Genomic DNA, 12803 nt, shown 5'->3' with positions numbered 1-12803 from the left:
GCTTTCCGTGGGGTCCAGTCCTCCTCCGGGTAACCTTCCCCCTTGGGCCCTAGCGTCCCTGCGGCCACTGGCCTCGGTCAGGTTGCGGACGTGATCCGTAACAATAGGTCAAACTACTACCAACAGCACAATTTATATATAACAACTCAGCAGGAGTAACAGGGATCTCCCCTTATTACGCAAACTATAGAAAACACCTAAGACTTCACAACCACAAACTAGGTATAAAGCCAGTGGTAGAAAAAGCAAAAATATCAGTAACACACTTATAAACAATACACTAACTATTACAGGACAACTTACAACAAATTCAAGATAAAACAATAAAATATACTAACAAAAAGAGAACTGGGGGACTAGTCTTCTTAGAGGGGGAGATAGTTTATCTTCTACAAAAAAACATAAAAACACAATAACCAAGCTCTAAACTGGATTACACCAAGCTCAGACTGTTTAGAGTCAAGAAGAAATACAGACCAGTCACCTTTAAACTGGAACTCTTAAAAGAAATAAGGATTCACAATATATTCTATGCTTCCTTACTAGAACCAGCCTCAGGAAAGCAGTAGCCAATAAAGAAGATAATCAATATCAACAAAGAATCGCAGGAGACACAATATAACAAGAAAGACATCAATAAAGTTATAGGCCATAAATTCATCAATAACATCCCATACTATTTAGTACACTAGAAAAATAGTCAATATAACAACAACACCTAGGAACCCCAAGGGAGACTCACTATCACACAGATCCAGAAGTACCACCAACATCACCTATCTCCAAGGGACCAACACCAGGCCCGAAGAAATCGGGGAACATAAACATCAGGGGGTCCCCCCAAGGCAACACCTGATCGTCAAAACCCACTACCAAATTAGCGGGCAGACTGTTAAGCTTATCAAGGAGGGATAGCTCCTGACGGAGCATCCTTAACTGGCTCTTAGTGTACCTATCAATCCGGGACTGCAAGTCAATTTCTTCCTACTGGGCCTTCGCCAGTTCAGCGTACACCTAAGCAGCAGCAGCGGCCAGACGGCCCACTTCAGCGCGCTTCGCTTGCGCCTCTTCCTTTGCTTCACATTTTTTAGCCTCAAGGGTATTGAACTCCAGCTCCAAGAATTTCCCATCACATCAACAGTTGTCCTGATGCTCACAGGTAGAACACCACTTGTAACCTTTAAGAATAAAGCATGGTGAGTTCAAGTTCTAACAAGGGGTGCAATAGCCCATTTCTAACAGCTTGAAACCAAGAGCTCTGATTTTTAAAGCAGCAGTTTTGCAACATTTGGACGAGGTCTTGCTACGTTTAGTGGCACGGTCACTAGACATAGTGAGCTATAAAGGACAGAGAACAAAACGGGCGGACACTAACCTTATATATATAAGGACACAACAGACTGGGAGGGGGAAAGTGTTACGACCCAGGCCACTATTACAACCCAGGCCACAGCGCGACCTACAGGCCACCGGTAACACCCAGCCTAAAGACATAGGGGAAGGTTAGCCGACCCCAAGGGAAGGTGTACGTCACGTGACCCAGGCGCTGGGTCCGACGGGTATGATGGGTCTACTGGGGCCCCGGCAGGCACAGCAGACATAGCAGGACCTAGCATTACATATCTTTACAGGACTATATAGAGGGACAACCTGTCCCGACACTAGGTAGGACTCTCGTAGTCAACTTTGTATATTGATTCGCTCTATACATTGGTAGTACAACTGCTACTATTAGTTCCTACGTTTACTTTGGCCTAGCCTTGACCCTGATACTATTCACCCAGCTGCTAAACCCAGTTTGGACCCGACGTTCGGAGCGGTTCATAACACCTAGCTCTCCAGGGCGACACTTGAAACTCTCAACTCTTTGTCATAGCCCAGTAGGCAGCGGGAGAGCGTCGATCAAAGCCCAAAATGACTCATATAATGATTGTGACACCAATCCCGCAGCCTTGTGGTCCAGAAGAAAGCTCCTCGGCGTGCTCAGACCGACGATGAAGCACGTGGCACCACGTGGCAGTCGAAGCAACGAAGACGAGGCATTGTTGCATGATCCTATCGCATGCTAGGTACGATGCGTAAGCAAGCAAAGTCACCCGGTGCCGACCACTGGGTGGGATCGTAGGAGCGACATCGTTGTCGGTTGCAGTGTATGCTGGGTTTTACTGTAGCACCAGATAGGTACCAGACTCGCGAATGGGCAGCATAAGCGACTGAGAATTGCTTCAGAGTCTATGACAGAATGACGGCGAAGTAGCTACCAGCGTGGGTGCCTCTTAACGTCTACTTATCAGTGGAATGCTGTATGCAAACATTTAGGTTGTGCCCGACAACCGCATGGAGGCGGTAAGAACAGTTGAGCAAGGCTGGCACCCATGTCGAAGATGCAGCGTGCCCGTTGGAAGCAATGATGAGTTCAGAGGCCGATCAAGCATCGTAGCTGGAGATGAATGACACAGAATTAGGCGTCTGTGGGCAGCTGGCACCGACTCATGATAAGTAAAGGCTAGAGGAACATGCGAAAGTGCTCGTGGCTTGCTGGACTAGACGTGTCAGCTCTGGAAAACCCATCTGAAACAGTCAACTGACTCGTCGGCGTGCTGCAACGCTAAGGACAGGTGTCAGAGCTTTGGCATGGTACGTGCTGTCTGGGAAATGGCCGTTGAGGACACGTCGCGGCTGTGGCAAGGCTGGGGCAGCAGCGAAATCAAGAGAAGAACAAGCGTTAGGCGAATCTGTACTATTAGCTGGACTTGCCTACTCTTTCAGAACACAAGGAAGGGAGGCGGAAAAGCGAAGTCTCTCAACGACAGCCTCTCCATGCAGGAGTCGAGCCGGGAACTCGCTTGCAGGTGGACAGCATAAGGTGAGGATAGGAATATGGTCTGCATAATAGCGACAGTGACGCTGGGACAGTCGTATTAGGAGCTAGGGCAACCGCAAGATGAAGAGAACTGCGGCGATGGGATGAATAGATGTAGGCGCAGGGGCGCCAACAACGACTACCTCGTTTACTGCCTCCTCGTCATCGCTGTAAAAGTGTATTCGACGTTCTTCTCAACTTGATGTCGCGCCTCGTGCGATGCAGATGCAAGATCGTCACGTGTATGGGAAGCAAGGCTGGTTGACAGGAACAGCGTGTCAACTGCGAATGGCGGTATGAGGACAAGAGTGGAGAGGTCTATACCGGCGGCGGCGAGCGAGGGGATGGCGCGACTATGATCGAAGTAGGCGGTCGTCAACTGCGGTGGCATCTAGAGGACGCCGTTAGCGACATGGGGAGATGAGAACAGATCATGCCCTCGTAGGCCAACAGCAGGAGTCAGACGTGGCAATCTACTTGCCAGAGCGATTGGAGGAAACGTTATGTCTGTCGAGTGCGGAGAGAGGGAGGTAGTCTTGAAGCTTTGAGCCTAAGGCATGTAGCTAATGGAAAGACTTCTGGGCCGCGGTAGGGCTATATCATGGACGGCGTGATACTGCGCGGCTGCGTGAGGTTCGGTGAGGCATAGAGGGCGGCCAGCCGAGCATGAGGTTGATCGAGCTATGGCAGTTGCGTAGAGCAGCCATATGGACAGCAGGGCATAGTCGGATCAGCGCAGCACAGGCCGGAGCCTGGGAAGACCAGGCAACAGTGGGTGCAAACGGGAACACAACAAGTTGCCGGATCTTGCAACAACAACTAGAGCATGCACCGAAGAACAGGACCGCGTTGCTACGGAACGGGACGGGGGCGGTGGTGCGGCGAAGGACCACCGCGCAGAAGCTTCTCGTAAGAGGGGTGAGGGCTCCGTAAGATCGACGATGATCGTAGCGTAGAGCTCAGTGGTGAGAGTGGTGGCAAAGAGAGATGAGAGGGGGGTTTCGAGACTGTGGAGTGTGGTATCGAGCGACGTGGGGGCCAGTGGCGATATAGCAAATAGCGGCGACATATTAGGAAAAGGTTCATCATGGCTAGGTGTCGAGCGGTGGCAGTAGAGCCTGGTGGTGACAGCCATGGACGGCATTGCTGGGGACGATCATGGCGCAGTGCATCACAGTAGCGCTATAGAGCATAGCAGCGCGATGAAGACGGTGGCGCGAGAGAGGACGGTGGGGCAAGGCAGGACGGCGGCGCGATGAAGCATGGTCGCTCTTTGGGAAATGGTGGCATAATGGTGTGAGCCACTGGCCGGGGAAGATGTGGAACAAATGCACATGTTTGCGTTGCAGCCCAAGCGAGGCGCGGGCCTGGGGGCACCAAGGCCTGCTTATGACGATTGTCCTCGAATGGAGGGGGACTTGCCGGCGGCGGCGGTGGAGGCTGTTTGATGTAGGTCGGCAGTCTGGAGAAGACGACAATGAGGCGCACTATCTGAGTGATGGAAAAGCGAGCGGGACCTGTCGTCGGAGAGAAGGGTGATGGATGGGGCGTTGGCGGCGGCGAGGGTGCTGAGGGTTTCGACTTGAGACTGTAGCAAAAATGCTTGACCAGTTCCGATGGTCACGGTGTAGATCATGTACCTTTGTTAGACTTTATGAGTGCCATGGTGGCGGTGATATGGGTGCTGATGGCGGCTATGTGGAGAAGAGAGTGACGTGACGCATTGACTTGTAGAGGAGGGTAGCGACGGAAGCTGTGGGAGTCGTGGGGCTCAGTAGTGACGCAGCAGAGGAATTCGGGAAGGGTTATGGAGAGAACCGGAATATTCGCTGTAGCAGTGGCGGCAACAGTGTAGGTATTCTAGGGGCGGTGGTCTGGTGGAGACCAGATCTACAATAGCGGATGGCAGCAGAGTGACGAGCTGCCCTTATAATCGAATGGATGAAGCATGCCGCAGACGAGTTCTGGTAGTAGAAATCAGGGGTGTCGAAGACTTTGAAAATGTTGGCTGAAGCGAGAGCCAGGCAGTAAGCGGTTTTTGACATTTGGGCCAGTAACATTGCTGACAGCGCTTGCCGAGAAAGCATTATGATATTGACATCGAACCTGGCGGAATGACGACGGCTGGTGAAGGATGTGGACGACTTTGCGGACATGAAGCATACGGAACTGGCGGGGCAGGCGAGGGCAAGACGTTTTGCCGATAGAGGAAAGATCTTTTTTGGACGGGTCCGAGACTTTTGATGAGTTATCAAGCGAGGTAGGCGCCGCAGGTTTCCCGCGGATCATAAAATTAAACCGTAACGCGTAACATATGGTTTGTGTTGCTACGGGCCAGCGCGGTCACAGTCACCTGGAGTTGTGCTTCAGGGATCGGCAACGCGTCGGGACGAGCCGCAACATTAGCTTAAGCGATTGCTGGGCTTACTTACCTACTTCCTAGAGATCAATGCATTATCTTCCGAAATCTCTCTGGACTGGTGCTTCTAGCCATCGACAGACTTTGAGTTCTGCCTGTTGACATCTCGACGACCCGAAAGTCCTACTGTCCGCTGCTCTCCTAAGCTTTCCGCTAACGTCTATTCCACCTCAACGCTGACGAGCATGGTCACATCACAGCTCTCTCTTCGACCCTGTGTCAAGCCTAAGTGTGGCTGCAGAGCTGCGACCGCACCAGACAGATTTGCCTCAAAAGCGACGAAGTGGAAGCCACCACAGCATCAATGTTTCCAAGAGAGAGCAGAAAACCATGCACAGCCTCAGCCGACCAGCGTTTGACGAATAGCTCGCCAACCTCAGGCTGTCAAATGTCGGAGATGCGACAAACCAACAATGATTCTCAACCCGTATCCACCAGCCATCCACGAGTCCTCTCAAAATCAGCTCAACAAATACCCTGGCAACCTCCAGGTCACCTTTCACGGTCCTTCTTTGAAATTGACAGAGCATGCTCTCATTTCCTATGGAGTTTAGAGTTGGAATGCGACGTGGGCAGGGCGAAAAACTATCGTATGGGCGACTAAAAACTGGGAAGAGCGAGGTTTCTGACTAGGAGTGGAGATTAAAGCACTTTAGATGAGAGCAGAAGCTGAAAAGACACTCGGTGACCCAGAACGCCTTCAGATACCTTAGACCGATGGTCGAAACGGAAGCGAATGATGTGACTACTGCACATAATCCTATCTATTTCTCGTGTTTGACCAGAGACTCCCTTTTCCTTCGGTGAGTGCGCTGTCACGGCTTCGAAATGGTAGGATTGGATGCGAGCCTAACATTGAGACCATTGCACAGGTATGCCTAACATGCCCATGAGACTCTCCTTCGACAATACGAATCTCCTTTACACGTTGAGACTAGTCGCGGCAGCTTCGAGGGCAAGCCACCCTCTTCAGCCGAGACTGGCTGGCGCGTCTGACACGCCTGCTGCCTGCACCTAGCAGACGTTCCAATGCAGTCAAAGGGGATCAATGGTTTCAACGCCATCTCGTATTTCCCGATATAAACAGACAAAAAAGACATGGCACGTATGAGGAGGTGGTGTGCAAGCGAAGACGCCCTCCGAGGAAGCCAATGATGCGCCTTGGGAGGGGTCATGTGCGTTGAAGACCAGAAGGTACGAGCTCGGGCCTTCCCACACCAAATTTGCACACGCACACAGCGAAAACTGATCTTTTCCACATCTGATCCCATCTCACATCTTCTTTAAGCTCATTTGCAATGGATGACGAACTCGAATCCATCAAAAATGGGCTTGCTGATTGCAGATTTCAACTGAATTCGATTATATCTTCACCGACACCTAGTTCAGGTAAGTCCACAAACCATGCTAGCTTTGATCCCCTATGGACGCCTCGTCAGAAGAGCCTGTGGCAATTCTACGAAGCTGCTGGAGTGATCGGCATCATGATCTTCCTGAAAACCATCGCTCTGGATCGTGGGAGCGCTGAAAGTTCAGCTGTCGCGCCGACAAAAAAGCGAAAGGCCAATGTTGCCAATAGTGGTGACGATGCAGCCCTCGACAATTCTCATCCAAGCTGGAAAAGGCTTGTGAAAGACATTGGTCTTGGTGCGCAATCTAGAACCCTGTTTTATCTCTCCTCTGTGTGTCCTAAGGTGCTGCCGTGCTTCATCCGTGGTGACTTACCTAGACGAATGCAGGAGCCCGGCTTCCGTGAGAGGGTCGAGAAATATACCAAGACTCCTAAAGTCCAGGGAGTCTATGCGGCGTATGTCTCGCGTGTGAACCCAATGCTCAGCACCCAAGCTAACCCATCGACTATCACTCATGTGGGCAAGGGCCTCACTTTCAATCAGATGATCAGGGTCCTTGAGACTATGCGTAAGTACTGTGATTTTGATGATCCTGAATCGCTTGAGATCGCTACCGCTATCGATGAATCGTGGCCCGACGCTGCCAAACTGCGACTTGATCATGCTTGTGAAAGGCGCTTTGGCGATACAACCGCGGCGGCACGAAATTCGCTCGAGAAGACCATTGAATGGCTCGACAAGCTCCAATTTCATCTGAAGCAGTTGAGAGACCAGCTCAAAGGTTCCCCTGACGAACATCGACGCTTTGAAGAGCATCTGCTCCGATGTTTGGTCTATGTTGGCCTCGGTAGGAACACAGCCAAACGAGGAGGCGATCACCGCTTCCAGATGGCCAACGAAAGCCCGATTTTTGGCCTGTATCTGGCAACTGTTCAGTACTGCTTCGGAGACTATGTGTATGATATCGAAGATTCGACATATCAAGTCTTCAGAACAGTGCGGGTTGAGAATATCGGCCTTGACGAAATCGTTGCTTCGCTGTTACTCAGTAGTTACGCCTGGGATGGGGGACTTAACTGTACCCATGCAGGGAGTAGCCTGGGCAACAACGTCGACAGATCGGATCTCCTGTATGTCCAGCGCATGGAAGACAGCGCGCGGAGCATCCGCATGTCGCAATTCCAGCCGGAGAATCTCATGGATGCGTAATCGCGCTTCGAACGCACGAAAGCTATCGCTGCAGTCCCTAGGCAGTTGTCTCAAGACATTCGGATGGCGCACGATCAGCTTTCCGGGGCCGAGAAAAGTTTCCGGCATCTGCAGGAACTTGTGCAACGGGAAAAGTTGCTGAAAGCTTTTAGCAAGCTGCGCGCCTGATGTCGGCTAGCTTTTGACAGAAAGCTTTCGATATGGTTCTGCTAAAACGAGTTGCTAGGCAACCGAGGACTTGCAAAGTGAATTGCGCTCACATTGCTCGATCTGAATCATTACGAGTTCCCGCCCTACTGATCCAGATAGTGATCCGAAGCGCTGCCTGGCTCATTCGACGAATCCGTTACATTTGTTGTGCCAATCATGTTTTTTCTGCTGGCAGTGATGGTTGGGGATACTTGGGCGAGTTCGGTGACGAGGGGGGGGGGAGAGGGGTGAGAAGCGGGAGCGCAGGAAGGCGCGCTCCGTGGGGGAGGAGAGGGTGTCGAGGAGGAGATAGGAGTCTTTGGCAGGTTCGTAGATTGTTGTGTTGAGAAGGGCCGAGAGGTGAGATGTGGAGGGCGTGGGCAGTTTGGATATGGTGCATGGCGTTATTGTGTTAGGCATCAAAAAATGGAGGAATGAAATTCGCCTTCCCACTTAGCTTGCTTGCGTTTGTCTATGTCGGCCACGTATCGTGGAAGTGTCTTAGGCGAATCGAGAAGCTGAAGCCGAGGGTTTGAGCTACGCTGACGCATCGCGGCGGCACAGGTTCAGTATCCTCGATAGGTACAGCACGTCACGGAGACACAATGTGAGACCTTCAGCGGGAGAATCTTCATTTTCTACTTGGAAACTACCTTATCTACTAGATGGCTAGACCTACACATGTCAAACTAAGAAGCAGATCCGGTCTTCACAACCGCCGCGCCTGGTGCAGCGCAAGTCTGACGCTTCATTGAGGGATGGGACTCGGGAACTTGATCCGGAAAGATCGGAAAGATCTCAAGGGGCCACCGCGATGCAGCCGATGCGAACACTGTGCGATAGTCGCTCGAACGGTCAGGAGCTTAGATCTTTCTAGATCATATGCTGCTGACCTGAATCGAGCGTAACCTGCCAGCTCTCCTCGTCGGGATCGTTGCGACGCATCTTGCGTTTCTTGATGACCCAGCGCACCGGTCGATCGTCTAGTTTGACCATGTCAGGACTGGGCTGATCACCAGATATGCCAGGTGCATACCTTGCGAAGAAGCAAGTCTCCTTCATCTTCCCGTAAGCGCTACATCGCGGGCAGTTCAGGTTCGTGATGGCTGTGCCTACCTTGCCAGCTTTAAGGCCGACCAAGGAGGCTCTCAGACATACCGACGGACCGTCCTGCTTCGTGGCTCGGTCACAGTACTTGTCAATAGACTTGGACACGGCGGCAAGATCTTTACCCTTGCTGAAAAGGCCCTCGAAGGACTCAATGAGGCTGTGCTTCTCAGCAGGAGTTACATCCCAGGCTAAGTAGCACTTCTCAATCAAGACTCGGGCTTTGCCGAATTTTCTCGGGAGCGACGCCTCTCCGGTGAAGTCAATGCCACCTGTCTCGTCTTCAGGCTGTGCATCCGAGTGCTCAGGAGGATCAGACCTCCTCAGTGCGGAGGCATCAGTCTTTCTCGGGGCAGGGGTATGATTCCGCGGTCCCGTCTTTGCAGCACCTTGGCCGGGGCGAGTACTGCCTGGGGACTGCGGGCGCGGCTCAGCCGGTTCTTCGGCGCTACGCCACTGCGCTGCTCGAGTTCTCAGAAGACCTTCATGACTCGACTGAAGCTGCCTTAGAGCCGCCTGCTTGCCTGCTTCCCACTCTGCCTCCTTTGTCTGGAGGTCTCGTTGGAATTGGGACTTCAAGACTATCTCCTGGCGCTGCAAGCCTTCTGCGTGGTCAGAAGTCATCTTGCGCACGAGATCTTCCCTAGCTTCATTCCACGTCACTTGTGGTCTGTTAGCAGTGGGCGAAATCATGCCAAGGCCTTCTGAGCCTTGACTGCGCTTTCTGAGCTTCTGTTCAGCGGACTCGGCTCGCGCAGTCTCGCTTTGGAGGTCTGTGCGCAGCTGTTCACGCCTGTTGCGTTCTCGCTCGAACTTCTTCTGTTCGTTATCCAGATCCTGACGCATATCGTTCAAGTCCTGGCGAGCTCGTTCAAGAGAGCGATTTGCCCTCAGCGTACGACGCCGCTCAGCCTCGACTTGATCCTCAAGACTTCTGACTTCGCTCCTAGCGCGATCTTCTGCTCGCAGATCATCGGACAGTTCGGATGTTGCAAGCTTTTCTCGGAACCGTTCGACTTCAAGAAGGGCATTGTCTCGTTCCGTCTGCAGATCTTGCACGGCTAGCTTCCAGGATTGCTCCGCGGTTTGTGCGCGCCGCAGTCGTTCGACTTCAGCAAAAGCACTGGCCCGCTCAGTCTAGAGTTTTTGCGCAGCCTCTTTGTAGGAGTGCTTCTTGCTAGGTGCATTGAACAGATCCCTCTTTAGAGATTTCGCAGACTCGGACAACGTTTCCAAGTGGGTGACAGACTTTTCAATAACTTTCAATTGGGGCCCAGTAGATTGGAATTCCCCTTGAGCTATCTGGACGTTAGCAACGGCACTCCGCACTTCTGTCAGCTCTCTTGAGAGTGACTGGAGCTGGGGGTTCAAGCCGCTGTACTCTTTACAGAGTTCCTTGTATGTAGAGGCAGTATTATCCAAGGCCTGTTCGCATTTCCAGTTCAAATTCAATCCGAGATTCTGAACCATGGCGAGGCGCCTGGGTTTACTTGTCAGATAATCACATATCAACCCCAATGCGCTAGCCTCGACCTCGTCAGTCGTGGCACCGGCTCTGAGATCAAGATTCTCTGGGTTGAATCCAAGCAGCTCCAGGTCAGCATAACTGGGCGCATTAGCTTCTATGGTAGCGCGGCAAGCTTCTGTCTTCTCGAAAAGTGCTGCACCTTTGGTAGTCACTTCTTTGAGTCTAGTGCCTTCTGCTTTTACCTCTGACAGATCGATAGCATTGGCCTTCAGTTGGGACATCAGATCCGGTAGCTTCTCAGTGGCTTCATCCAGAAAGGATTGGACCAACTCAGAATCTGGGGAGATGTCATCACCAACAGAGACATAGCGATCAACTGGGTCGACAGGATCAACAGAATCGTCAGGAGCACCCGGGGCAACAGGGTCAGCTGAAGTCCCCGGATCAACTGGATCGACTGGCTCAACAGGATCAAAACGATTGACAGGACTCAACGAGTCAACAAAGCGTGCAGATGCATTCGCATTGGCTTTCGCTTTCGACGAATTCATCGTTGCATGCTTGAGGGAGAGAAAAATGAGGAGAGAAGATGCCTGGGAAATTTATCGGTCCCAACGCGTGACGTAACCCAAACGCGTGAGCACCAAGTAACTTGCAACCTTGGCAGGAGCTCCAGCCTCGATCTTTCCCTTCCAGTAACCGTAGATTGGGGTCGTCCATTACCTGCCCGTGTCTACCGTCGGTCCTTGCACACTGCATCGCCCTGATAAACTCAAGCCTCTCTTCAGGTATGCAGACACTCCACGCTCACGATCCGGCTAGCCCTTCGACCGTGCCCTTGAGCAATTCGTCCGGTAAGTCGATGCGGGCATAGTTCGAAAGAATTTTGTACTGGCACAAACCTTTCCACAATGCCCATCCGAAATCCACTCATTCTCTCGCCGAGAATGGATGGGAAATGGAAATCTTGCAGGGCATGTTGAAGATTTGAAGTTTGTATTCAAGATGACCGCCGCAGTTGCCAAGACAGATACCGCAAGGCTGTCTAGCCAGGGGCCAAGCCTTGGGCAGGTCTCCCAAGTCCACAGAGGGCCAATGGCCTCAATCGCAACGCCCGAGCTCTGCCCTCCGAAGATCGGAGACCACAAAATATCCCCCTACAAGCCAGCAGGTCGGAATCGGTAAATCCCGCCAGGAATCCTAGGCTTTCAGTCATGCCTGCGGCCTGAATGGGCACATTTTTCACAAGAGAGTGGTGACATCTGGCCTGGAAGACCCGGCGTGAAGGTCAAGAGCAACGCCAAGTTGAATACTCGGGGCTACACGAGCGTTGTTTGGTCCGCGGACAGGAGTGAGTGCTCGGCAAAGATTTGTAGCGGCCAACTCATGTATCCATGATTGGCATTAAGTAGGTACTACATCAAGTCTGCTGTCCCACGTCGAGAGTGCCAAGACCACGCAGGAGCCCTTCGTTCTAGCCACCACAGAACTTGCCCTCATCTCGCTCCTTCCCACTTCCAATGGCTAACGCTAATTCAACAAAAGCTTGTCCTTAACCGGAAGGAGAATGAGCAGCTGCTCACGAACCTTGAAGCTGGCGTCATCGTCGCTGGCGGCCATTCCTTCAGCGGAAGCACGCGGTTCCAGAGTCGTATGCAGTGGTGCAGGCTGCAATCACTGCAGTACAGAACACTGGGTCTCATTCTGAGTCACACTAGATGGCTGGTCAGGGCCTTGAGAGATTCCCGAAACTTCAACGAACTCGTTCGACCTGGGTGCAGTCTCTTGCATGCCAGCCATCCCGGCCAGCTTCTGCCATTTGGGTACGTAAAGCCTTATAGGGACTGGAGGCTGCGCCGGCGCCGCTCGTGGTGAGCTTTTAGGATATGGGGAGTGGCGCCGCACGATCATGACACCTTTCTAACGGCCCGTCTCTACACGTTTCAGGATCTTGTACGGTGGCTGTTGTTGTGCTGGATCTGGCGCCGGTACCATGTTCTGAGGCTGCGCAGGTGATTGAGCTAGCTGGTGTGGGAAAGCCGCCTGCGGAAACTGAGGCTGTGCGGCATTCTGGATCGGTTGGCCCCAGACGTTCAGTTGTTAGGTTGAAGCTGTGGGTTGGCCTGACCTGGCTGTGACGACGACATCGACGGCTGCAAGTTTGTCCGCGCTGCATAAGGTTTGGCTGTTGCCACG

At 52.3% G+C, this 12803-nt stretch overlaps 2 protein-coding genes across 2 annotated transcripts; one reads left to right on the top strand and one right to left on the bottom strand.

The window, feature by feature from the left end:
* Positions 1-6580: 6580 nt before the first annotated feature.
* Positions 6581-7843, top strand: HMPREF1541_03116 (uncharacterized protein; the record flags this gene model as incomplete). The annotated part of the gene is made up of 1 exon (XM_008717468.1): positions 6581-7843. One exon carries the CDS (start codon positions 6581-6583, stop codon positions 7841-7843), a length of 1263 nt encoding a protein of 420 aa, XP_008715690.1.
* A 1062-nt stretch (positions 7844-8905) lies between these two features.
* On the bottom strand, positions 8906-9985 carry HMPREF1541_03115 (uncharacterized protein; the record flags this gene model as incomplete). Its single annotated transcript, XM_008717467.1, has 1 exon — positions 8906-9985. One exon carries the CDS (start codon positions 9983-9985, stop codon positions 8906-8908), a length of 1080 nt encoding a protein of 359 aa, XP_008715689.1.
* Positions 9986-12803: the final 2818 nt, after the last annotated feature.

This window comes from Cyphellophora europaea, assembly GCF_000365145.1.
Source record: "Cyphellophora europaea CBS 101466 unplaced genomic scaffold supercont1.3, whole genome shotgun sequence".
NCBI classification, from domain to species: Eukaryota; Fungi; Ascomycota; class Eurotiomycetes; order Chaetothyriales; family Cyphellophoraceae; genus Cyphellophora; species Cyphellophora europaea.
The sequence above is the reverse complement of the archived record's forward strand: the minus strand, read 5'-3'. Positions and strand labels throughout refer to the sequence as shown.